Raw genomic sequence first — 25,550 nt, 5'->3', positions numbered from 1 at the left:
CCTAAATTTAACATCCTGGGTCTTTTTGTATGAGATCTGGGAATCTGAGTTAGTAGTTAGGATATTTGAGAGTATGAGGGAAAGTGACTAGAAATTGTTGATTAGAGGCAAAGTTACAGAGCAAAGGAGAGGTCAAATCAATCATTTCTCTCCATTGTTGAGAATTTTTGATACAGCGAGGGAAACAAGTCTAACCTTTTATGAAGTTAACAAATATTTATCATCTACTGATGGCAGGCACTGGGTATATGTGTGAGTGAAATGATTATTTGCTTGGATACAGCATTCCGTCCAGCAGAAAAGGCATGGACAAATAACAAGCAAACAAATAATTACCAATGGTGAAGAGTGTGAAGGAAACACACCGAGTGCTGACATGGACAAAAGTAGGGATATATAATTGTGCTAGAGTTTCAGAAAGGCCTGGCTGAGACCTGAAACACCAAAAGATATTCTCCATTCAAATTTAGTGAGAAAACAATCCAGATACAGATGATAGCATTTCTACATGCTCTAAATTGTGATAGACCAGGAGAGCCCAATGAGGAGGGTGGCAGTAGAACCAGGTGCGGTAGGATAAAGGGACACAGGGACAGGGACAGGTACCAATAGCTTTGGAGAATAAGTTAAGAGAAAATGAAGGTGATCCATGCTGCAGGCGCAGCAGTGGTTGGAAGTTTCAGAGCCAACACGCTGTTCTCGACTGCACCTGCCAGACTACAGAAAGCATTGCTTGGTACAGAACATGAGGGCAGTGAGATGTTGCCTACTGTTATAAATATGTGAACGTTGTTTTTTTGTTTTTTTTTATTATTATTTCAGCATATTGTGGGGGTGCAAAAGTTTAGGTTATGTATATTGACATTGTCCCCCCCCCACCCCGCTGAGACAAAGCTTCAAGCGTGTCCATCCCCAGACAGTGCGCATTGCACTCATTATGTATGTATCCACCCATCCCCTCCCCTACCCACATCTGCCTGACACCCAATCAATGTTATTCCTAAATGTGCTCTTAGGTGATGATCAGTGAAACCAATTTGATGGTGAGTACATGTGGTGCTTATTTTTCCATTCTTGGGATACTTCACTTAGCAGAATGGGTTCCAGCTCTATCCAGGAAAATACAAGAGGTGCTATATCACCATTGTTTCTTATAGCTGAGGAGTACTCCACGGTATACATATACCACATTTTATTAATCCACTCATGTATTGATGGGCACTTGGGTTGTTTCCACATCTTTGCAATTGTGAATTGTGCTGCTATAAAACATTCGGGTACAGATGTGAACGTTGTTTTGAATAAAATACATTCATCTTATTTCATTTCTGGCATATCGGGAGTTCTTAATAAATGTTTGTCAAAATGAAATTCATCTGTTAAATTAAATTCTCCCCGGATATTTCCCATTTCCTTTCTCACATTAACTGTCTTTTCCACTTGATATGTTATCTTCTATTATATTAATAGTATGTTTTATTTTTTATAAGTTGACACAGGTATATTTTAAGGTAAAACTTGCACCCAAATTTTTAAAAATTAGCAGAGCGATGACATGAATATCAATGTCAAAATAGAGATTGAATTGTCTTTGGAATTTATATTAACCCCTTAATTCACCCTACTAATGAAAGTAGCTATTAATACTTTTAGCAGAAATAACTATTGATAAGTCAATAGCCCAAAAAGGGTAAACAATAGTTGCTCCCTTTATCCATAAAGGCTATTTGGCATGGAAAATCTTATTTTTTAAATGTTATTACTATGGGTCAGGTTAATGATAACTAATATCTATCACTTTAATGCAGGATTGTGGTTTGCTGATTCACCCGGAGGAAACCTGTGGATTACAACCTATTTCTTCTGACTACATTGAAGCCATTTCACAGTCTGAGCTAAAGAGTTGTCCATCTGGGGACATAAAAGGTGACTATCACATTGGGTGTCACATCTCTAAAAAAAAAACCTCTTTAGTATGGATAAATATGTGCATATTTAAACTATCCTGGTACAAAAAATCAAGGGCATTACTTTTTTCATTACTATGAACTACAACACATAAAATTAATGTAAATGCATTGTTTCAATATTTGAAATACTTTGATTAATTTAATTCTTCTCTTTTCACCCTCCATTCTTTTCCTAGTTAATCAATATTCACCTACAGATCTTAGCTCAAAATTCACCCTCACCAGAGAGCCTTCCATGAACCTCTGATTTGCTTCCTTACTGCATGTTTCATAAAACTCTACTTTTCTTCCATAGCAGTCATCACAATTGTTGAAATAATTAAGTGTGTAATTAATTGTTTAATGTCAGTCTTTCCAGGATGCCAGCTTCATGAAGGCAGGGAGTCTGACTTGTTCTCATTATGTTAACTCACTTGGCCCCATAATTTGTACATAGTAGGTAGAAAATAAATATCCATTGTGAACAAAAGAAATTCAAAGGATACAAGTTCAGTTTTAATAATTTCTTTTTATTTTAAAATGTCTTTGGGAAAGATCACTAATGTCGTCTCACATATATTGACCATTAATAGAGGCAGGGAAATTGTGACATCAAATTTATGTTACAGTGTTAAGTCCTGCCTACGCCTTGAGCAGACCTGGAATGAGACACTTCTTTTGTGCCTCTCTCCTCATTCCCTGTTTCTCTCCTTCCCCAGCAATCTTCTTTCAGTGGAGATAGTGCGGTCCAGCCAAAGCTGGGACTAAAAGGGCCTTTAAAGCAATTAGGGAAGCAAGGAGCGTCTTCTCCAGGCTTCCTGGTTATCGCTCTGTTCTCCTGACCCCAGGTTTCCCTTCATCTAAAAGTCTGAGAAAACACTCATGAGCTTTTCTACCCTTGCCGTGAACTTCACACCACAGCCTGAATGGAAAATGAGTTTCCCAAATGGGCAGGACAAATTGCAATTTGGCATGCACGGTTAACAAACATGGGCACGTCCGCGTTCTTGAACATGTGTTCTAAATAATAAATTACAGTCAGTGTATAGGGAGGGATTTACCCATTATGGCATGTCAGGTGGTGTGATTTGTGATCCTCTGCTAAATGAGATACATACCTTTACATACAAGGAGATACCAATGTGTCCAGTTAAAATTTTTATCAGATGACAATTTACGACAATCATAAAACAATTCTATTCCCTCTGCTACACCAAGTTAAAAGTTCTTCAAGAAAAAGTCCAAGATACATTAGTGGGATTCCTCAAGAAGCAGCAACTTGATCTGTCCATTAAATGTGTGCTAACTTAGGTCAGGCTCTGTTAGGAAGCTATCTCTGTGTCTGGACCTTGCCAGAGAGGCTGCCAAAAAATAGTGACCTCCTGGTACTTGAGTAGCTAGGCCCCTTTAGAGAAGCCCCCAAAATTGACTCACAAATCAAGCCCATGCTCTTTAGCCTCTATAATCTGGCCCCTTCCTGCCTTTCCCACCAGGTTCCAGCCTCTTTTCCTCACTGTATGGTGATAATGCTGCTCTAGAACTCCAGCTTTTTGTCCACACTGTTCTCTATTTCTACAAGTCCTCTTCCTGTCTTTGCCTAACTTCTGATGCTGTATCTTTCTCTGTGGGAAACCTTTCTGCACCACCAGCTTCCCGCTTTAGCTTCTCTGTGTTCCCAGAGCATCCTGGGCACATCTCTACAATAGCACTTACTGCATTATGTTTATTTATATGTTTCTCGCTCTTATTCTGATCAGTGGTCTCGAAAGTGAAATGATGTACCCCAGGATGGGGAGGGAGTGGCGCAGGGAAATCCACAGAAGCTAGAAAAGATTAAAATATACGTGCATTTATTTTTTTTTACCTAGTAATTGTATTTTTATGTTTTATAACCAACATAATATATAAATATAGGAGTATCTGCGCGTATATTACAGTGTACACATATTAATGATGATGGCTTCCCTAGACTATGTGTTTCTCCAGAGCAGAGATTGTTCCTTATTCACTTTCCAGTGCCTAATATGTGATTTTAAAATGGTTGCTGAACTAAAATCAAGATCCAAGGCTCCTCCCTTTCACAGAATGGCCGGGACACAATCACCACAACCAACTGCTCCACCCTTGATCTACTAAGGCCCCAAAGACTCAAAGTTACTGAATGAGGTCAGGACAACGGTTTGCAAGAATGTATCATTTGCTGCCAGAGATGGTTTCCTTCCCTAATAGCAGGATTCTCTCCTCTTGAAAGAAGTTGTCATGGTAGACAACATAGGAAGGAAGTTTATTTAGGAGCTCTGGGTTTAGTGTATAAGGCCAAACACACACTGGTTCCAAAATCTTATTTTAACAGCATATTACAGTTATTTGGCAAAAATGGATTTTTTTTAACCTTGTTGATGTAATGATGTCAAAATGTCTTTTTCAATAACACTGGCTAATGTACTCTTGAATGACTGTATTTTTTTAATTCTTAAATCGATTTCTATCCTTTAGGAAATAATTTAACTGTAAGACACGATCAAGAATTAAATCTTTTTGCTTAACAAATAGAAAGTAATTATTCTAATTTGGAGAAAGAAAAAATTTATACCGTAATCATTGAATGAGGATTAACGTTAAGGAAAATAGTTCAGATCACATTTTATAATATGTAAATAATTAAAAGATTTATTACTTTTATCAAGGAAATGTGATAACTTATACTTTAACACTTCTAATACTGAAAGCATAGATGTATTTTTCTTCTTAAATAAAAACCACTTATTATAACAACATAGGGCTAGGACTCAACACTAACATTTACAAGATTTTATATATCACTTTGATCCTAAGTCAGAGTTGAACTTTTTTTTGTCCATTGTATCAGTGGATCCAATCTGATTCACTTAAATAGATGAAATCTAATTTTCATTAAATATAGAGCTATAATTATAAATCAAATAAATTCTGCCAAAAGACATTTTCATTCCTCAGAATGTTATTCCCTAAAACACATCATGCTTTATATCACGAATCACAGCTTTGATTCATTCAGTGTTCATATATATAACATAGAATTTATGGCCCCTTTTTTGGACAATTTTAGTTAAGAGCTGGTATTATTTAAAATGTCAAGAATCCCAGTCCTGCAGATGTTATACAGATGCCTATTTCAAGCAGTTACTAACTTACAATAAATAAAAGGCATTGTTAACCAATACTAAAATGCAAAGACTGCATAAATATAGAGTAGGATGAACTATTGGAGCCAAGTTTTCAGAGACCCAATCAGCCCTTCTTTTTATGTGGATGAGATTTTATGCCCACAAACTAATTGCACCCATATTTGAATGTCTGTGCATTCCACTTGTTTCTTCATCCTTAGCAGCAAGTGGTCGAAAAGGGTCTGTCTCCGTTTGTGCAAAATTAGCTGTCAGCAAGGTTGAGGGGTAGAGAGTATCTGGAGTGGGGGTGGGATGCCTATGCTCTTAGATTCTCAGGGATCTGATGAAAACTTGGCCTTTCAAAAGATTATCAAATATAATCTCATTAGCAGAAACACATTTATGCCCTCAACACACCATGGTGCTATTAGAAAGAAAATTAACAATCTTTGTTTAAACACAGTCTCTGTCAACACATGAACTCACTGAGTAAATTCAGCTTTTTAAAATAAAGATAAATTCATTATATGACCAGTTTGTGGGTTTTCCTATAAGTGCTACCAAAGAGGCTGTTGGGCTGTATTTCATTTTCAACTGATGATTTTGTGCTGACCTATCCTGACATGATAAAAAGATCAGCAATTGGAGACTCAGAGACCTCAGTTCTGGTACAGCATGACCTCATTTCTGTTATTTTAACTCTCTGAGCCTCAATTTGCCTCTTCTCTAAAACAAGAGGGTAGAAAGGAGGCACTAAAAGGCTCCCTCTAACTCCATCCAAGGTAATGCTATAAATCCACTCAATGTGGACCTCTATGAAGGAAAGACTCTACCTTTTTTCGAAGGAGGTTTTCTTGAGGAGTTTATCAGCAAAGGTTAAACTTTTAGGCTGTGTCTAAATCAAAAAGCATTAGAAGAAGCCAGGCAAAGATGTGAAGGAGGTTGATTATTGATTACAAACCATGCATGCCAGGGCAGAATTAGAATTAGAAAGCAAGCTATATTCTGAATGACAAAGAGGAATTATTAAAAGAGAATGGATGGAAAAATAAACACTTTTGAGGATAGTCTTGTCTTTGCCATTCAAAAACCAGCGCCTCTCCCCAATTTTCTATGTAGTTTCTTTTAGTAGTACTGCCATTCTCTGTATCTGGAAACTTTAGAAACATCTTTCATCTGGAAGATGCTCTTTTTCTTCAATAATGCAGTCTAAGTAGAGGCCTGTCAGTTCTTCAGTCTCATTCCTGCCAGGCTCATCTCTTCCCTATCCCTAAAGTACCATCCCTTCCCTTCTGTATCTTCAAGTCTTATCTATCCATAAAGACCTGTTCACATTTTATCTGCGCCATGGAACCTTCCAGAAAACTCTAACCTCCATGACTCTCTTTTTATTCTGAACTACCACAGCTTACTTGTTGTGGAGGTGGGAAAATACATAAAATACAGACATCAGCTCTTAGGTATCAGGCACTATAGCTGGTGCTACACATATTTTTCTTATAGAGAAGTAAATTTAATCATGAAAAGATTCATTTGTCTGATTTAAACAGTGAGTCTCAACCTTGGCTGCATATTAGAATCACCTGAAAAGCCGTGATTCTGATTTAATCAGTCTAGGGTATAACCTGGGCTTGGGGAATTTACCAAGTTTTCCAGGTGACTGTAATATGCAGTCAATGTTGAGGTCCATGGGGCTCGTTAAAGGTAGAGCCCAGGTGTGTGTGGTCCTCCAAAGCCCAGGTTCTTTCACTACCACACAGATAATTTTCTCATTTATGCATTACCTGTTATTGTGCTATAATTATTTTACAAGTAAAAATTATAATCCTCTAGCCTGATTATAAATTTTTGAGGTTTAGCATTATAGTTAAGAACATGGATTCTGGAGCTGATTGCTCCACTCAGATCCTGGTTCTGCTCCCTGCTAGCTGAAGGATCTTGGACAAGTTACTTAACCTTTCTGAGCTCCGGTTAAGGAGATGATAATAGAGTTTTCATGAGGCTTAAATAAGTTAATATAGTAAAGAACTTAGAAAATCCCCAGCATCTGGGAGGAGCTATGAAAATATTAGCTATTTTTTAAAAATTATTATGATATTTTAACACCAATAGCACCTAATCCCTCAATGTCCACTTCAGGGTAGGCACTTAATGTATTAAATTAAAATCCTTCCAGAGAGCGATATGTATATGGAGAAATGGAAGGTTATTCATCATTCCTGAAATTGTATGAAAGTACTTAGTGGATACAGATTGAATAAGGCAGTTTTCTGGGATTCTCATTACATTTAAAGATCAAAGCAAAGGAAAAATTTTACAGAAAGAGGAAGAAAAAGTCCATATGACTTTTGAAGATTTTGTATTTCTGCTCCAGTTGACATTGTAGCCCCCCTAGAGTGGTTCTATTAAACATTTTTTTCCCTTTCCTGAAATTCATAATTTTCTCATCTCCTTTTCCTTCTATTTTCTTTTATCTCTCCCAATTTCTCTTTCTTAATATATGCACACTTTTTTCTCCTTTTAGTGGTCAATCAGTATCAGCCATAAATTATAGCCCCTTTCATATTTATTTATAATTATTTCCACACACACACTCACATACACAATTCTGACATCACTCAAGTCATGAATGTAAAATGCACTGTATTCATCCCCTGAAAGTAGAAATTCTTTCCACTAAAATTCATATCACACCAGATACCTTTGTTGGCAGCACCAGAACTCAGAGCCAGAGTGGATAGAGTTCTTAAGATTTTATCTTCCTAACTCAAGAAGTATCTGGAAATATTTAACTTCTCAATATTTTGAAGGGGAAACCTATACTAGTAACATAAGCAAGCCATTTAAGGTAGAGAAAGTGATTATCAGAGACATCATTATATTCTCCACCAAGGAGAGAAATAACCACTCCGTATTTGTTGCTATAGTTGTGTTATGTTCACATGCTATTTCTGAAAAGATGAACAAGGAAACAACATAGAATTATTTGTTGATATTTTTCTAATGAATTGTTAATGGAGCTACTCACACTAAAAGCAGAAGCATTTTGAATGTGTTATTTTATCAATAAAATAGGAAATATCTTAAATGTACAGAAAATATTCATTTGTTTTATAAAAATTTCCTAAAGCTTATGACAGACTTTCTACTTGAACTCTGTTAGTAACAAAAGGTGAACACAATATTGTGACTGTGCTAGGTTTTTTTAATACGTTATTCCATTACACCCTCACACCAATCATGTGGAACAGTACATACCTCATCTAAATTGAAGAAGAAATTGAGGTGACACAACTAGAAAGAGGTGAAAAGATTCATACCCAAAAGGTCATCAATCAAATTAAGGAAAAATAACTAGTCTTCAAAATAATAAATTATCAGTATACTGAAGTACTTGTATCTTAAATCTCTTGAGAGCAGCAAGTATACCTATTATTGGATTGATAACCTAAGCATGTGTTAGCCTAATAAATATTTGAGGCCAACTGCTAATTTTGGGGGCTCCCAATCTACTTTGGTCCTATTGAAGTACCTAATGTACTGTTTGAAAATAAGTAATGATGGAGTATTACCTGATCACTTAAGGTTTTTAAAAATAAGTATATGGTTTCATGGAGTAGCGCTCATATTTGATTTCAGCATGCAATATATTATTTCAGAACATTACTCCATGTCGCTATTCTATTTGATTGGCAGGAGGCCATGCATTGCTCCATTGGATTTCTATAGTAAGAATGGTCTTCTTACTGTAATTTCTGCAATGGCGTGCCATAGCTGAGTTCTAAAGTTACTTGCAAACTGTAATGTCACCAGTAGAAACTGAACCAAAGGAAGTTTTGCCATCTATTCCAGGCCAGTGGATTGTGCCATGCCTTAGCTGTTCAGACAACAGGACCTGTGACTGGAGAGAAATAACTTGGCAGCCCCACAACTGCCAATACGGTGTCCTAACTAAGCCTCAACTGCAGCAGTGCTTGGGAGGAAGGAAGGTAAGTTCTGGATCTAGTGGGGGAAAGCTTTAATTTATTTATGCCACCTGCAGCACTAAAAGTCACACAGTTGTGTCTACTAGACCAATTCCTGCTCTCTCACTCTGTGGAGGATAACTAACTGAATAATACAATTTGGTTTTTTAAATCGTGTGTAGATGTTATTGGAGAAGAGCCTTAACAATTCTTGCTCCGAATATTCAATTTTCTCCAAATAAGCCTATTTGACAGATGGAGGATATTAAAGTAATGTCCTTTGCTGACCCAATTCCACGCTGTTTTCTCAGCATAAATTGGTAGGAGCTTGCCACGTCAACTGACAGTTGGCAGTTGAGAGCAGCTGGCCTTGTCGACTGTAGCTCTGGCAGGCACTGCCGTTAAAATAGACATCTGTAGCTCAGCACAAGAAATCAAATGGTCCTGCATGCGAGACTCACTTCTAGAACTTTCCAAGTCCATGGCATTGTTTTTACACACTAACCTTGCTGATCTTCTTTCACATTCCTGGGCAGGTCTCACGTGGACCTCACTAGGCTGACTTTTCCTTTAGTGAGGCTTCTAAGCTGATTTCTTGGACATGCAGTGTCTTCTTGCTAGGCATGCTCTGGCTAGGTAGAGTCTGGCAGAACTCTCGGACATGCGAAATGGGCACATAGACTGAGATGCTTGGTTAACATCAAGTAAGTAATCCTTAACCAGATTTTCAAAGTGTTTTTTATTAAATGGACATTTCCTTATACACTGTTTTTAAGTTCTTACACATAAGCAAGATTTCAAAAGTTGATTTTTATAAAGCGCTATTAATGCACATAGGAAAAAAGCACCAGATGGAATGTATGCCAAATTCTCTACTAGCAACTAGTTTAAGGAGGATGATGAGGGCAGGGCAGGAAGATGGACAACTTCTTCAAGATGATTTCGGAATAAATGTTCCAATTATCATGATTGAGAATATCTCTAAAGATAAAGCAGCAGCATTAGTTACTTTTAAAAGGGAAGGGATGAAAACAATCTTTTAGAAATTTATGTTGCTATTGGTATTATTAATTGATCCTTGATTCTGTGTGAGGAACTGTGTTGCTAACTTTCTTATACTTTAAATCTCACCAGACTATGGCTTCATGAGGGCTGGGAATGTGTTTGATTTCACTGCCATAACCTCACTGCTGAGCACAATTTTTGATACATAATAGTCAATAAATAGTTGCTGAGTAAATGAATAAATTAAAATCTTATCTTTCCTAGTTACAGCTGAGGTAGATATTATTTTATCTGTTTTCTACTTAAGAAAATTAACACTCAGAGAGATTGAGTAATTCACTGGTGATCATACGTGTGTGGGAGTGGCTAGTACTCTGGCATCTTTAACCACCAACTTGGACCATCCAGCCTCTGTATGCTAGAAATGTTACACTGGGAGCAATGCCAATAGTTGTTGCCATAACAGCCAAACTTCTCTAAACTCAGAATATCCTTCTGACCTGTGGATTTAGAGTATTCAGGAAAATTCCAAGAAGATGTCATAGTCTCATAACCTGAAAAGCAATAGATGTTCATTTAAGTTCATCACTAATTTCCGTGTCTTTGGACGTGAGTGTCTTATTTCCCAGGCTCATTTTCTTCATTTGTAAAATAAGACATATATGTGATCTAACCCTCTGCAGTAGATTAGTCAATTTTGTAGAAAGAGAAAGACCTTCTTCTCTGTATATCTTAGCTCTGGCTACTATAATAAAATGGTAGACTGCATGGCTTCAACAACAGACATTTCTTACAGTTCTGGAGGCTGGGTGTTCGCGGTTAGGGTGCCAGCATGGTTGGCTGCCTTTGTGTTGTGTTGTCACATGGCAGAGAGAGAGGAAGAGCTTTAGTCACTTCCTCTTCTTTTAAGAATACTAATCCCATCATAGGGGCTCCACTTTCATGACCTTAACCATAATGAACCTCCCAAAGGCCCTACCTCCTACAATATTATCACATTGGAGATTAGGGTTTCAACATATGAATTTGGAAGGGATATAAACATTTCAGTTCCATAACATTGTCTTTACTAATTTCAAGGCTGATTATTAGCAATTCTATAAAGTAATGCTTAAAAAAAAATGGAAGATACTTTTCCTACCTGTTAGCGAGAGGGAGAGGATATTGCAAAGTCTGAAAATAAAGGTCCGTGTTCAGATGAAGAGCCCTCAGCTAGCTGGCTGCACAGCAGAGGGCTTATCTTTGCGACTCTCCTAGTCCAGAGGAGTCCTCCATACCTGCATGCTCAGAAACTCAAATTTGCCAGCACACTGCCAATGTTCCTGCAGAATCTGATTTGTTTACCAGGATGCCAGTTTATTCTATATGCTACAGAGAAGCATTGTCCATTTTTAACAAAGAATTGGCACAACCAGAATTAGATCATTCCACAGCAATATGGAGACTGCCTAAGGAAAGGAAGAAATGAATACTAGGACGGCTATTTAATAGGGAAATCCCAATATGCAACACTGAAGAGGGAAAGCAAGTATAGACTATGTATAGAATAATCCCACTGATATAAAAACCAATGCATGCATATCTACAAATACGCTTACAGACACAGAAAATTTCTGGAAGTAATAAGCAGTTAGGAATGATTACACAGGGGAGGGAAGTGGGAGCGGGTAGAATGCAAAGTGAAAATGCAGGCAGCCTCTGTGTTCAAAAATTATTAAGTTTTAAGACAGTACCAAAGCAATAAACTGAGCACAGGACCCTCAAAACACAGGGCCCCACAAGACTGCTCAGGTCATGTGCCCATTAAGCCAGATTGGGTAGTAAAGCATGGTTGGTGAAGCGTGAAAAGATCTTTTTAAATATTTTTGTATGATTTTCATTTTTACAATGTGTGAGCACTTTTTTCTTAATCTAAAAATCTGTATTTTGAAAGGTTGTATAAATCAGAGGCAGTGGAAATGCAAAGAAGGGAGAGCCTGAGAAAGAGATTTTATATTCAGAATCACAGGCCTCGGTAATATACAGTCAGGTGCATGTACTTAGATGCCACACAAAGCAGAGATAATTGTGTAGACATTCACAGTTACAGCTATGATGTAGCACTTATTTTAGGAAAGCTCCATCTATGAATAGGAGTAGATAAACAAAAGATGCTCCCAGTACATCTATTTCTCACTTTCCATGAGAATAATAAAAATATACAAAGTGATCCTATAACTCTTATCTTTTATTACTAAGACAAATAAGTTCTCATCCTACCCAGAATTTCCTATAATCACCATTTCATTCCAAATACAAATAAATATTAAAGCATAACAATTATAAAAATAGAAAAACATGTAAATATTTTTTTAAACACATGATATACTGACTTTTTTTGCCTCTCTTCCTACCATGTCACATTCAAGAAAAGAAACATATTATTTGAGCAACATTATACAAAAATTCTCGTCACATATGCATAAGAATAGGAACGTAATACCAGAGTAGTGCGAGCCTCAGACCGGCAATCAGAAAGTCTGAGCTACTGTTCTGATTCCTCTAGATGAAGTGATTTTTTATTCATCAAACCCATCAGATTAACTCTGCTGCCCCTTATCAGAAATCTTACAATATCAGTTATCCCTAATATGTTACCCAAGAGTAAAGTCCAGCTGATCACTTAACAAAGTTAAGTTCTGAATACTTTTTATAACTTTTGTGACATCATGTTGTTCATTCATTCATTTAACATTTGTTGAGCTGAGTGTCTGTTCAAGGAGTGTAAAACATGATCCTTCATGGTACTAAATTTCTAGTGGAAGGAGAGAGGCAAATGAGAGACGCAATCAATGCAATATAGCGTGATAATTCCAACAGTACAGAGAGGCACAGAGGCAGGCCCTGGATTCACGCTGGGAGAATCTGGACAAGTTGCCAGAAGGAAGTTGTCTGGGTAGAGTGGTGTTTGTAGTTGGAGACAATCTACGAATCAATCACGTTACTGTGAAACAGTTTACTTGAACTAGGAGAAATAGGGATCTTCACTTTTCCCAAAAGCATCTGCTGTGAGAGTCCTATCACTCAAGCCTTGTGATGTCTTTGATTTCCCTCCTACTGGAGGGACCAGACAATGGTTGTGCTAATAAAGAGAGCAGGACACAAGCAGGTGGGGGAGGCACTGGAGATGATTCTGGAGTTCTCATTTTTCAGTGTTTTTTAATTTATGCACCTTAATCATGTAAAAGTGGGGACATACCTACACACACAATTTTTAATGGTACAGTAGCCTCCCTGAAGACTTTCAATTTTATGTAAAACTCTGATTTTTAACAGTGAGAACCCAGAAGTTTCACTTTTGCCATGAATAAGTAGTTCAAACATTGTGCTACAAAAACCAGAACTTTATTTTCGATCCTCAAAACATCCTGGCAAGCTTCTACTTGGGGGACCTGTTAAACTGAGTTATCTTTCTCCAAAGAATCACATTAAAAGGTGATAGAATTTGACTGGGCCACTGAGAATTGTTGGCAAGTTAGACCCTCAGATAGTGCTCTGCTTTGTTTAGAATCTCCAAGTAGTCGTTTCTCTCGGTTGAATTTCCTTCTGTTGTTATTATGACCTTTTCATCTTTTTTCTACTGTTTCACATTCACGAATGCCAAGACTATACTTAAAAAAACAAGCCCACCTGTAGGAAAGGAACAAGACACAAATCAGTGGAGATGTGGAAAGGGGTTCAAGCTTCCAGAAACTTATCAGGAACCCAACCACACTTACTGGCGTGCGAGTAGGACCATACTTTCTCATCTCAGTCATTTGCACTTATTTCAGCAACGTAAACAGGGTCCTTAGGTGGAAAGATGGAGTAAGCTTCCTCCCTGGAGCGTTTGCATAATCCATTTCTATGGCAGACGTATGTGTATGGAGGGCAGGTAAATGTGGGACCTCTTTTAAACTCTAAATTGATCCAAATATGATTTATTTCATTATAGGTTTTTGTTTATGTGTATTGGTTTTGTGATATGTAATTGTGCTGAATTACAGCAAAATCAATTGAAGAAAAAGAAGCTATGTTTTCAATTTTACTTTCACACATTTCTCTAAATAGATACCCACCTCTTACTTAATAAACTCACAATGGAACATTTATAAAAACTTTTCAGTACATAACTTTGCAATCATAGCATGAAATATATAGGAAATAGTTTAGAAATATGATAATCAAATTTACAACTGAAAAAACTTAGGAGCCTGAACCAACTGAATTAAACAAGCCTTTATTTTGTTTGTCAGTTGAAAACAGTTCAGAATTTAAACCAGTAATAAAATATCTGAAAGAAGAGTGCAATTAAGAAAGGGAAATATAAAAAGGCAATATTTACGGAAAGTACTTAAACTCAGCTGTTAAAACAGGAAATGTAAGTTAAATTTTTAAGTAATGTTTGCAAGTTAAGTAGTGTCTTGGACTTAAAGGTGTTTAAATTTTTGAAGTGTGGCTAATTTATAATAATATGTTCTCACTAATATGTGAATTCCATTACGGTTACATAATTCATTGTTGCCTGTCAGTTTCAATAAATAGGGATGGATAAAAGGAAAGGCGCGCAGTCACTCTCACCAAGGAAGAATGACTTGCACATGATTCCGTCCTTCAGCATTCAACAAATGCACCAACAGTCCAGATGAAATGGCAATACAGACAAAGAATTTTGCTCTGAGCAGCTAAAAAATCTATGTCTAGGTGATGTTAATAGTTACTTGCTTTCCTTTTTTACTACATTTTGTGTCTGAGAATGATTTGCCTAAGTGTCAATCTTACATTTGTTTTTGACCCCAAACAGCAATTTAGCTGCTCCTCTATATCCAATTTAATTAAAATGCATGATTGGAAAACATCCATCGTAACCATATCGCATTTCACAGAGAGACGCTTTGTTGAACTAGATTCTCATCATGACCTAAATATCATTAGCCATCTGATCAGTCTCAGCTTCATGTTACAGCTGAACCACCCCTCGCGTCATTTAGAAATGGGTGTTTATCTTATGAGATCAGTGATTTTCAACCTTTGTGCTCATCAGAATCACTGAGAGCTTTCTAAACACATGGCCTAGGCTTGGCCCTGAACTAGATGTAATGAATGAGACTCCTCCTCACCTCACTTTCATTCCCTTCATTTATACCAATGTGACAGCTTTGCAGTAAGTAGGCATTCCCTAGATTAATGGAAATTAGCTCCTGCTGCACTCCTATATAACTTCCCCTTTTGGAAGGTTCCGGTGGGTTCTCATTAGCTGGGCTGAGTCTTGTATTGGCATCTACATGCACTTTATTGGCTCCAAGGAAATACTCCCACTTCTGTAAATTCCTTCCTTTCCTTCTATGAATTAGCAAAAGTGGGAAGTATACGAAAGCCTAAATTTATAATCTGTGTGATGCATAAAAGGACTTTTAGTCTTGTGGAGTTGGTTTCCTGGGACAAATAACAGCAAGAAATATCATTTATTGGTATTTCTGAAGATAGAATCTATGCAGGAGTAAAGCGAGAGAGGAGGGAAATGATTTTTTAAAAAATTTTCTTTTCTTGTCTATTAATACTACATACACTCAGTTTTTTCCCTGCCTCAATAGGTCAGAAGAATCTGAGATGCTGACAAGCTACAGAGAGTTTATAACCTTGTACTCAACCCAGAGAGCCACCAACTCTTCTCTTTTCGTTTCTTTATAACTTGATTTGCTAACTGTGTCCTGGTTACTTTTGGTGACGGGAGAAAGGAGGTTACAGATTAAAATATTTACATGTCTAAGTGTTATCATTGTTAGTTCCCATCACACATGATAAAATAAAATGGGATAAAAATCATTTCACTGTACATTTAAATCAAAAGTTCCCAAAGTCTTGGTTGCCTTTTCACCAATAAATGATATTTCTTGCTGTTATTTGTCCCAGGAAACCAACTCCACAAGACTAGAAGTCCTTTTATGCATCACACAGATTATAAATTTAGGCTTTCATATACTTCCCACTTTTGCTAATTCATGGAAGGAAAAATATGAATTTAGGGCTTAGTTTTTTCCCAGGAAGACTTAGCAGATAGGGGGAATGTGGTAGAGGCTAGGTAAGAGTTCATCCAACTCAATTTCTCTTCTTCCTGGCACACAGCTTGACTATATTTCTCAGTCTCCCTCAAAATTAGGTGTGTGGCCATGTGACTGAATTCTAACCAATGAAATGTAGTCAGCAGTGACATGGCCAGCTTCCAGGCTGGCCCATAGGAAACGCATAGAAAGGCTGACTCTTTCCCCCTTCCCTCAGCTGCATAGCAACGTCTAGAGAGTTCTTAGAAGCCATAACCGAGAAAGGCACAGTCCAATCATCCTAGGACCTTGAATGAACCCCCTGCCCCCACCACTATACATAAACCTGCCTGGAACCACCTGGACTATTTTCCTGAGAGAGGAATAAACTTTAATTGTATTTGAGCCATTACACATTTGGGGGCTCTATTTGTTATAGCACTTAGCCTAACTCACCTAATACATGGACTATGGTGTTGAGAAATTGGAAATGAAAATAAAGGTAATTAAACTATTTTATGGTTTTTCTAATAAGCTTATTTTTAAAGAAGCTCCATGTTTTTGGAGAGCCTAGAAATGTGATGTGCTTTTAGGTTCCATGGTCCGTGATGGTATGAAAAAGAGTGGGAAAAATACCAGCCCCTATAGACATGGTGGTGGCTCACACGGCATGCAGAGTTCTGGGAATAGAACAGATCCAAAACTCTTCCAAACACAACTTGTCCTCCAGCTGATGAGCTGAGATCCAGCCTCTCATGACACATCCAAAGCACATCTCCAGAGTTCACCTGATGGAGACAGGCTTACCTCACCGCATCATAGGACCAGAAAGGAGATGCTGCATAGGAAGATGCAAGTCAACTTCTAGAATATAGTTGCTACAGGAATCCAAACTATTATTGGCATTAGTCCTGTGATGAGTTTATTTAACCAATGTGTAATCCTGACTCCCTTAAAGCATTGTTCTCCATAAATAGAAATAAAGTTTATTCAAGCTGATTAGTACTACAATGATGAATTTTCAAAATGTTTTTAAACAGAATAGATTTATTGTTGTTGTTCTGCTATTGCCTCTGCTGCCTTTAGCTTTTTTCTTTATCATAAAAAGCCAACATATGTGCCTTTAAAAAACACAAATGAGTAAAAAGAACAAACTGTCATGACATCACCATTTCAAAATAATCATGACTAATTTTCCAGGACCTTTTCTATACAACCACAGATTTTACATTTATAAAAATGCAATCATTATTTATATTCTAATTGTAATCAAATTTTTATAAAAGTTAACATAAAATCTTCCCCATTACAATATATTCATATTACAATATCATTATTTAAAAATGAAAAGAATTCAAGTATATGTTTATACCTTAATATAGTAAATCAACCATTTGTTCTTAAGCATTTGTGCTACTTCTAGTTTATTTTGCTTTTAAAATATCTTTTGATAGACACCCTTAAATATTTTCTAGAAGTGAAATTCCTTGAAAATACTACCAATGTATATATACAACAGCAAAGTTTCCATTCACTCATTTAACAAATGAGAACCTACTTTTGGGTCAGGCAAAAGTATTCTGTTCACTGGAAATTCAACAGTTAAAAAAAAAAAGACAAAAAATCCTACCTTCGTGGTGCTTGTATACAGGAAGGTTTGTTTCCCTGAATTTGTAATATCATAGGGCTTTTACAATCTTTGCAACTTTGGGAGGAGGGAAAACTTAGTTATGTTAATACTTTATCACTAAAGTTGATTATTTGTATAAATGCTTATTGGCTATTTGTATTTAATGATCACACTTTTTTCTCTTTGAATACTTATGCCAACCAATAACTGTGTATGCTAGTGTAAAGCAGTTTTCACAGGAGAAAGAGTGGTTTATAAATTGTAAGGCAAGTCATAAATATTTGTTATGATAATTTAGGCCTTTTGAAATAGAAGTTGTCAGTTAAAACAAAAAATTTACAAATTTCCTTTATAAAACTTCACCAATTCTGAATGGTCTAAAAGATACAAAGATTGAATATGAATCCAATGACTGAAAAGAACCACTCTTTAATTCTTGATACTATCTTTTTCATTGCGTGTTGAGTACTTAAAAGAGCTAACATTTTGAAATTAGAAATCTTTTAGCCAGGGATAAATTAATCTCTTACAAAAATTCCTTCACCAACAGTACAATCTTAAAATTACCAATGTATTTTCATTGTAATTATATTTTACCATTTCCCTCTGTCATGAATGGAAAGGCACTAGGATAAAATAATCTTCCAGAAAATAGTCGTCCAAGAGGTGTGTCTACCAGATTAAAAAATGCTATTGCAGTCAAGAGGAACTTGTGCAAATGATGATGGTGGTGCTTCCTTTTCACGTCCACGTAACTCTTGCTCACTAATCTGCAATGGAGACAGCAGGGACCTGTTCTGAGAGTGTTGGCTTGCTCAGGATGGCAGTCTCTCTTCCAGTGCTCCATCCAGAGCTTCAGTTTCTCCAGCAACTCTGCAAATCCTCCTGGGGGTCAGAAGCAGGGTTGGTAAGGGGGAGAGAGGCTGCTGTGACTTAGATATATCCTATCTTCTCTGACATTTTCTCTGGACGAGTTAATGAATTTGATGCACCTAGCATGGCACTACAAGGCACACTGGAAACACTCAGAAACACTATTTGCCTTTTCTGTGCCTTAATGCCAGTTCACATCCATTGTGTGCTTTACTGTTGCCAGGAATATGCATTCAAGACATCATTTAAGTCTCATAAGGTGGTGCTGTTATCCCCATTTTACATGTAAGGAAACAACTCTTGGAGAAGCAAATAGTTTGTCTGAAACTGTCAAGTTAATAAATAACAGTTCCTAAGAAATCTGAAACAGGGCTGTTTTGCCTCTGACAGGCTTTGGTGGGCTGCGTCTTCAAATTACAACTGCAGGGACGAGACTGGAAATCTAGAAGTTTTGCTATTGTTTCCTCTCAGTAAAATACAGCTACTTTGATTTTTTCTAAACCTCTGTATCTCTATTAGCTCACAATACAGACATCTAGTGACCTTACTGGCTACCTGGACATACCCTGGGAAGAACTGGACCTTGATATTGAAATGAAAAGAAACTACCATAAAAACACATAGTGATGATTTAATTTAAAAGCCAGATCTCAAAGGTCCTTTACTAATATTAAATATTATGGACTGAATTGTATCCCCTCTGCCAAATTCATATGTTGGAGTTCTAACCCCAGTAACTTAGAATGGGCCTGTATTTAGAAATAGGGCCTTTGAAGGGGTGTTTCGGGTAAAATGAGGTCCTATGGGTGGGGCCTACCTCATCCAATATGACTCGGGTGTTTAAAGAAGAGGAGATTAGAACGCAGACCCACATGGACGAAAGATCGCGTGAAGATGGAGAGACCACTGCCATCTCCAAGCCAGAGAGGGCCTCAAAAGCAACCAACCCCACTGACTCCTTGATCTTGGATTTCTAGCCTCCAGAAACGTGAGAAAATAAATTTCTGTTGTTGAAACCACCCAGTCTGTAGTACTTTGTTATAGCAGCCCCAGCAAACGGATGCAAATGGAGTTGGATAATTGCTAGTATCTGAAATTAAAAGCTTTCCTGAGTATTCTAGTTTCCTACAAAAATAAAAAAATCTAGTCCAAAAAAACAAACTGAAATAGTTACAGGTTGAATCTCGTAAGAAGAAATTCAAGTTATTTCAAAAATTATTTTATTGTACTGGAATTTTATTGCTCTAAATGGAACCTGACTGAGAGGATCAGTGCCTGGGGCCATGACATCTTGTTATTCAGTTTAGCTTAACAATGCTTATGGTATCAGTTTTTGATCTGAAGGCAAATTGCAGAAGCTTTCTGGATTCCTTCACACAGTTTATGGTGGAAAGAGTAAACCTCTGCAGAGTTTTACTAAATTCACTATGTATGAACAAATATAGAAGTACCTGAGAAACGATGGCAATGCCTGCTGTTAAAATCAGAAGAAAATAGGTGTATGACATGGAAAGAGAAATCTCAGAAGAAAAAGAAAAAAAAACAAAGAATGAATTAAATCTTATCCAAAAACATTAAAAAGGATTGTTTATGGCAAGAGTCCCTTTGAGTTTGAAGTCACTAAATATTTTTAAAGTACATGCACGGCATTAAATACTATGGGGGAAATTAAAATTAGAAATTGACCGTGACCTCAAATATTTGATAGGATATGAGAAAAAAAGACACAGATACAAATAGCCATAATTTCATGCAGACTTTGGTAAAATCTATAATGGAAGTAAAAAATGGAATGAAATCACAGAGGACAGAGAAAGTATTAAATAACTCTGGCTAGGGGCACAGGATGAGACCTGTCGGTAGAGGCGGCATTCACAGCAGGTCTGGAGGTTGACAAGTGGGGCTGCGGTGGGAGGAACGTGCAAGGCAGGTGGATTAACACAAGGAAAAACAGATGTTCAGTGCAAATCATGTTCAGTGAAAAAGTAGGAGTCTGACAGGCTTCCATGAAGGGAAGCACTGAGAGGATGGAGCCATTGACCCTGCACTGGGAGCCAAAGGACTGGGTTTGAATCCTGGGTTCACCATTTACTAGCTTTACGCCCTCGATATTCCTGAGCCTCAAATTCCTCATCTGTGAAAAGGAGCCGAATGATTCAAACCTCATAATTGTGAGGATTAAAAAGTGAATGCTCTGTATGAAATCTCCACCTAGCCAAGCCTGATATGCAGTAAAAATTCAGCTAGTAAATGCTAGCTGAACCTAAGTGGTTTAGATGTGATTCTGTAGGAAACAAGGAGCTAATAGTTTTTCAGCATGCAAATAAAATGACCAGAACTAGACACTTGGAAATTTATCCCAGTGTGCTGGTGGAAACGGGAAGGAGGTGATAGGAGTGAGAGACTTCATTGGAGAGCAAATGACACTGGGATATGCACCCTGGGACAGTGACTGCTGCTAGATTCTGAAAATTAGATTCTGGTCCTGTGGCTCTTTTTTCAAGTAGACATGACCTCTATTGAGCTACCTCTGTGGATTTTCAGCTTTCACGTCTATAAAATAAAGAGATGGGAAAATTCCTAAGTATTCTTAGAGCACTATAAAATACCTCATGCCTATTTGAATCAATAAGACTTGTTAAGCTGATTAGATGAGAAAGTAAAAAGCATAAAGGGAGATGAAGAAATTGAAGATAATATAAAGGAAAAAGCTGTAAACATGACTTAGTATACCAGTGGATGATGGCATTACTAGGAATATGGAAGAGAGGAAAATGAACAGGTTTGGGGGAGAATATGATGAATGTTATTTCTAACAGTTTGAAAGGCTGTCCTTCAAGCAATTAAGTAGTTATGAATAGTCACAAAATGAGTTATTTTAAACTATCTCCTGTACCATGTAAACATCAGATTTGGAAACAAATATTTTTCTCTTTAATTTGTAGATTCTTTTCATTGGAGATTCAACCAACAGAGGGATCATGTACTATCTGATCGAAAGACTGAATGAAACGTTGCAAGAATGGCAGAAGGTGCATGGCACTAAATTCTATCACGTCAACGGTGGGAAGACTGTTATCAGTTATTCCTACTATCCCCAGTTCTGGATAAGCCCTTCATTGAGACCAACATTTGAAGAAGCCCTTGAGCATCTCTTACAAAGGTACAATGGAACAATTATGGGCGGCACAATGCCACAGTGTACCCATGTTTTACTGGAAGTCATAATTGCTCACTGTGTAGCAAATGTGCTGAAAAGCTTACATACCAAGTAATGTAGCTGAAAATGAGTTGGAAATGATAAGAAAGTCCTGTGATCAGGATGCCAGATATGGTTCAAGAAAATGTGAGGCAATGTAGTCACAATGTTTACCATCTGTTTTAAGGCAACACGTGTTGTTTTTCTTCCTGGATTTCAGATCACGCCCCCTAGAGAATACTGGCCAGACTGTACTGGTTGTTGGTGGTGTTCAGTGGCTTAATTCCAATCACCTGCAAATTATTCACAAGGTTTTGAAGAGGTAAATTTCTGTAACAATAAATGTCATTTGTATTCTAAGTCACAAAAAGTTAGTATTGATGTGACTGAGTTTTATCCAGATTTTATTTAAAGAACAACTTGTAATTCAGAATTAAACTTAAAGTCTAGTTTAAAATATTTCCAAATATTTTGGTATCCAATTACAATGTGGCTCTTTGGTATCCAAATTTACATTTACCATAGATCAAAACATGTCCAGTGACACATAAAACTCTATCCAAAAAAAAAAAAAGCCTAATATACGTCAAAGCTATAAAATGGGAATTTAGTCTTATATGCCAATTATCACATTCTAAAAAATTTCTGCTATATTTGTTTAAATAAACAAGAAACATCTAGAAATGTAATTGAGATTAATGACTTTAGAATTCTGATTATTTCATTTAGGGAAAAGTTACTCAATATCCTAGTGATCGTCAAAACTTTGGGAATTGGATTTCATCTGCCAGTGGATGGAGTGCATTTCCTAACACAGGTAAGCCCATTTCCTCTGGGCTATGTGAACTTCATGGCTCCTATAAGGATCCCTGCTGGAAAAAGACCCAAAAGGCACTATATAATATTGAGCAACCTTCACAGAAATCAAAGGAGATGATACACTTAAGGATTATGATTCCAAATCAATTATAATTATTTCTGGAGACAAGAAGACTATAGCCCACAATGTGTTGTAAATAATGCATTGAGTTCATAAAAGGAGAAAGGGGGTGCCACACTGTGCAAAAATAAAGAACAGAGGGGTACATGAGGGAGACTGTGCTTTCAGTCTCCCTTACCCCACCGATGTTGCACACACCTTTAAGGGCTATATAGAAAGGCTTTCCTTTCTTCAGGTTCATGCTGAAACCACAAATGAAATTGTCACTATCAATGAGTCCTTTGAGAAAGAGTGGTCTTTTTGAAGATGATTTCTGACTGATTGCTTTAAAAAATCATCTTTGAAGTAGTATCATTGGTTTTTCCTCTGGTAGGATATTCATAAATGAAAGGAGTTAGGGGCCTCTCATCAGTTCTTATAAAAGATAGCAAATTAGTCTCAGCACTGAATAGGAGTCTCGGAAAAGAAAAGAAAGACAACATCTGTAGGGAAGAGAACCAGCTGCTCTTGCTGAAGAGAGGAGAGTTTGGGAGCAGCCGGGAGTTGGTATATAATTGCAGAGTCACGGCTCAGGGCAGCACTGGGAATTGGGAGAGAGGAAGCTGTCCATTTAATACGTAAGGAGGTTGAGATATATTTTTGTGTCTGGGTTGCAACGCTCCTAGGTTTGCCCATCACAGAACACACAACCCTTCCCCCTCCTTTCTCAGAACTTTATCTGCCTGGACACCTACCGGATCTTCTGTGACGCAAAAATAGGAGAATTGGTAGAAAGTGGCCAAAGTAAAGCCTCCAAATTCATCTTCCTGGGGGCAGGAGGGGTTAAGGTAATTTAAAATGAGTTGAGGCATTTGACACATTTAACATCTTACCTGAAGGGTTTAAGACTATTTAGGATCAGTAGAGGGAAGCTTCGATAATTTCTGCTATGGGTTATGAGTTGGATGCCTTTAATGTTATTTGAGGGCTACAGGTCAAGATTGCCATTCCTTCCTGAAGACTCTGGTAGCTCCACTGGGCCTCTTTGATTGCAGCTCCTCACAGCAACTGGAGTACGTGTGGGCCCTACTTATGTCCATCTCAGCAAACGCTTCTTCAGCACTTACTATGTGCCAGACACTGTGTTAAATATTATGCCTGCAGCATGGGCTGTGGTGGTGCTTATCAGTCTTTTCAAACTGAATGGGGGCAGAAGGAGAAAAGAAGAGGAGGGGCAAAAGAACAGAAAGAAAGAGAAAGAGATAAAAGCAAGTGAAGGCAGGAAACAAATCTGAACTCCTCATCATGCAAGACTGGCCTCCTCCTTCCTCTGTAGGCTTATCCCTTGGTACCAGCACATACCCACACACGTGCATGCACACACATGTGCATGCAGACACACGCATGTGCACGCGTGCACACACACAACACCACCCAGCTCAGTCAGGCTGAGTGTGTTCAACTTCTCAAGCACAACATGCTCCCAGTCACCTCCAAGCTTTTGAAATCACTGTTCCCCCTTCTTAGAGCCCTTAAATGCTATTTCCTCTGAGAAAATTTTCTTGGCACACTAGAATAGGTTGGCTGCTCCTGCCCTGAAGTCCTCTAATAGTGTCTTATGTCCTCACTCATGTTGCTCAGCACGTGTACTCTTTGCTGCTCTGTCTCCCCTGCTAAACAGTAATGTCTATGACAGCAAGGATGTGGGGGTGGGGGAGGGGACTTGCATGGCTCACTTGGCACCCCAAATGCCAAACACAATTCTCAGCGTACAGTAGACCCTCAAAAGATATCTGGTGCACAAATGAGTGAGTAATTTTTTTTATGATTTGTGTGCTCCCAGATTGCCCCTTCCAGACTGAGATGTTCACCCCCCTGTAGTATTGATGACTCACCTGAGTCCCACCACAAATTGTCTTTTGCTGCAGAGACAAAACTTGCCCATGCAGAAGTTCTGAGACTCAGCCCCCTTTCCTCACTGTGGGCCATCCCAGCTCTCGAACTCACAGTGGGACCAATGAAAGCCTCTGTTCAAGGGCATTACAGTTCAGCTTCTCCCCCTGCCCAATCCTTCTCCCCTCACTCCCATAGGTGTTGATCCCAAAACACTGTCCTATTAGCCTCCTGCATGCAAATTTCCTTTTATGAGTTTGTTTCCCACAGAAATGACCTTTCTCTAGAAAACTTTTCTGGAAACTGCTTACTTTTAAAGTTCCAAGTGCCTTCCATAATTAGACACATTAAAATTGAGAAAATGTTCATAACTGGACAAGAAAAACCTACAAACAATACTGAGCATCACTCTGCATAGACTCTTCAAGGCACAGAGCAAATGCGCATCTGTGTCTTTTCTTCCAGATGTTTTATGAGCCTTTTCTATTCACTACCTTTATTTTGAAGAAAACATTCTTCTTTGAACCTCACACAAAAATAGCCTTGCAAGCACAGTGAAGAAAACAGAAAATTGGATGTATTTGTGCTACTTCTTTATCCTGAAGTTGGCTTAACAAATGCAAGTAATTATTTGCTTTTTTTACCTGAAAACTTAAAAATTCTTTTTGCCCTTTAGAAAAGGGAAGGGGAAGTGCAATTCCCTCCCTGGGTCAGTTTTTGTTCTCCAAGAAACAGACACCAAGGTAGGATTAGCCAAATGGGGCAATTTATTTGGAAGACTACCTGGGCAGGATAAAGGGAAGAGTGCAGGAGCAGATGGGGAAAGTTTCAGACCACCGTGCCCAACGCATATCACTCTATCTTGTGCCAAATGTCTTTTGAGTGCCTACTATGTCCTGGGAACTTTTTGGC

General features: G+C 37.7%; 1 protein-coding gene across 2 annotated transcripts in view; it reads left to right on the top strand.

Moving 5' to 3' along the window:
* The window catches only part of CPED1 (cadherin like and PC-esterase domain containing 1), a 265,832-nt gene that overhangs the window by 212,999 nt on the left and 27,283 nt on the right, over positions 1-25,550 (top strand). For both annotated transcript variants that reach the window (XM_045564532.1, XM_045564531.1), the window contains exons 16-20: positions 1,809-1,926; positions 8,948-9,084; positions 21,573-21,790; positions 22,047-22,148; positions 22,556-22,643. In XM_045564532.1, the coding sequence (XP_045420488.1) occupies positions 1,809-1,926; positions 8,948-9,084; positions 21,573-21,790; positions 22,047-22,148; positions 22,556-22,643 (663 nt within the window). The remainder of the gene's footprint in view (positions 1-1,808; positions 1,927-8,947; positions 9,085-21,572; positions 21,791-22,046; positions 22,149-22,555; positions 22,644-25,550) is intronic.

Source organism: Lemur catta, chromosome 11 (genome assembly GCF_020740605.2).
Source record: "Lemur catta isolate mLemCat1 chromosome 11, mLemCat1.pri, whole genome shotgun sequence".
NCBI classification, from domain to species: domain Eukaryota; kingdom Metazoa; phylum Chordata; class Mammalia; order Primates; family Lemuridae; genus Lemur; species Lemur catta.
Note: the sequence above shows the minus strand (reverse complement) of the source record. Positions and strands in the feature narration are given on the sequence as shown.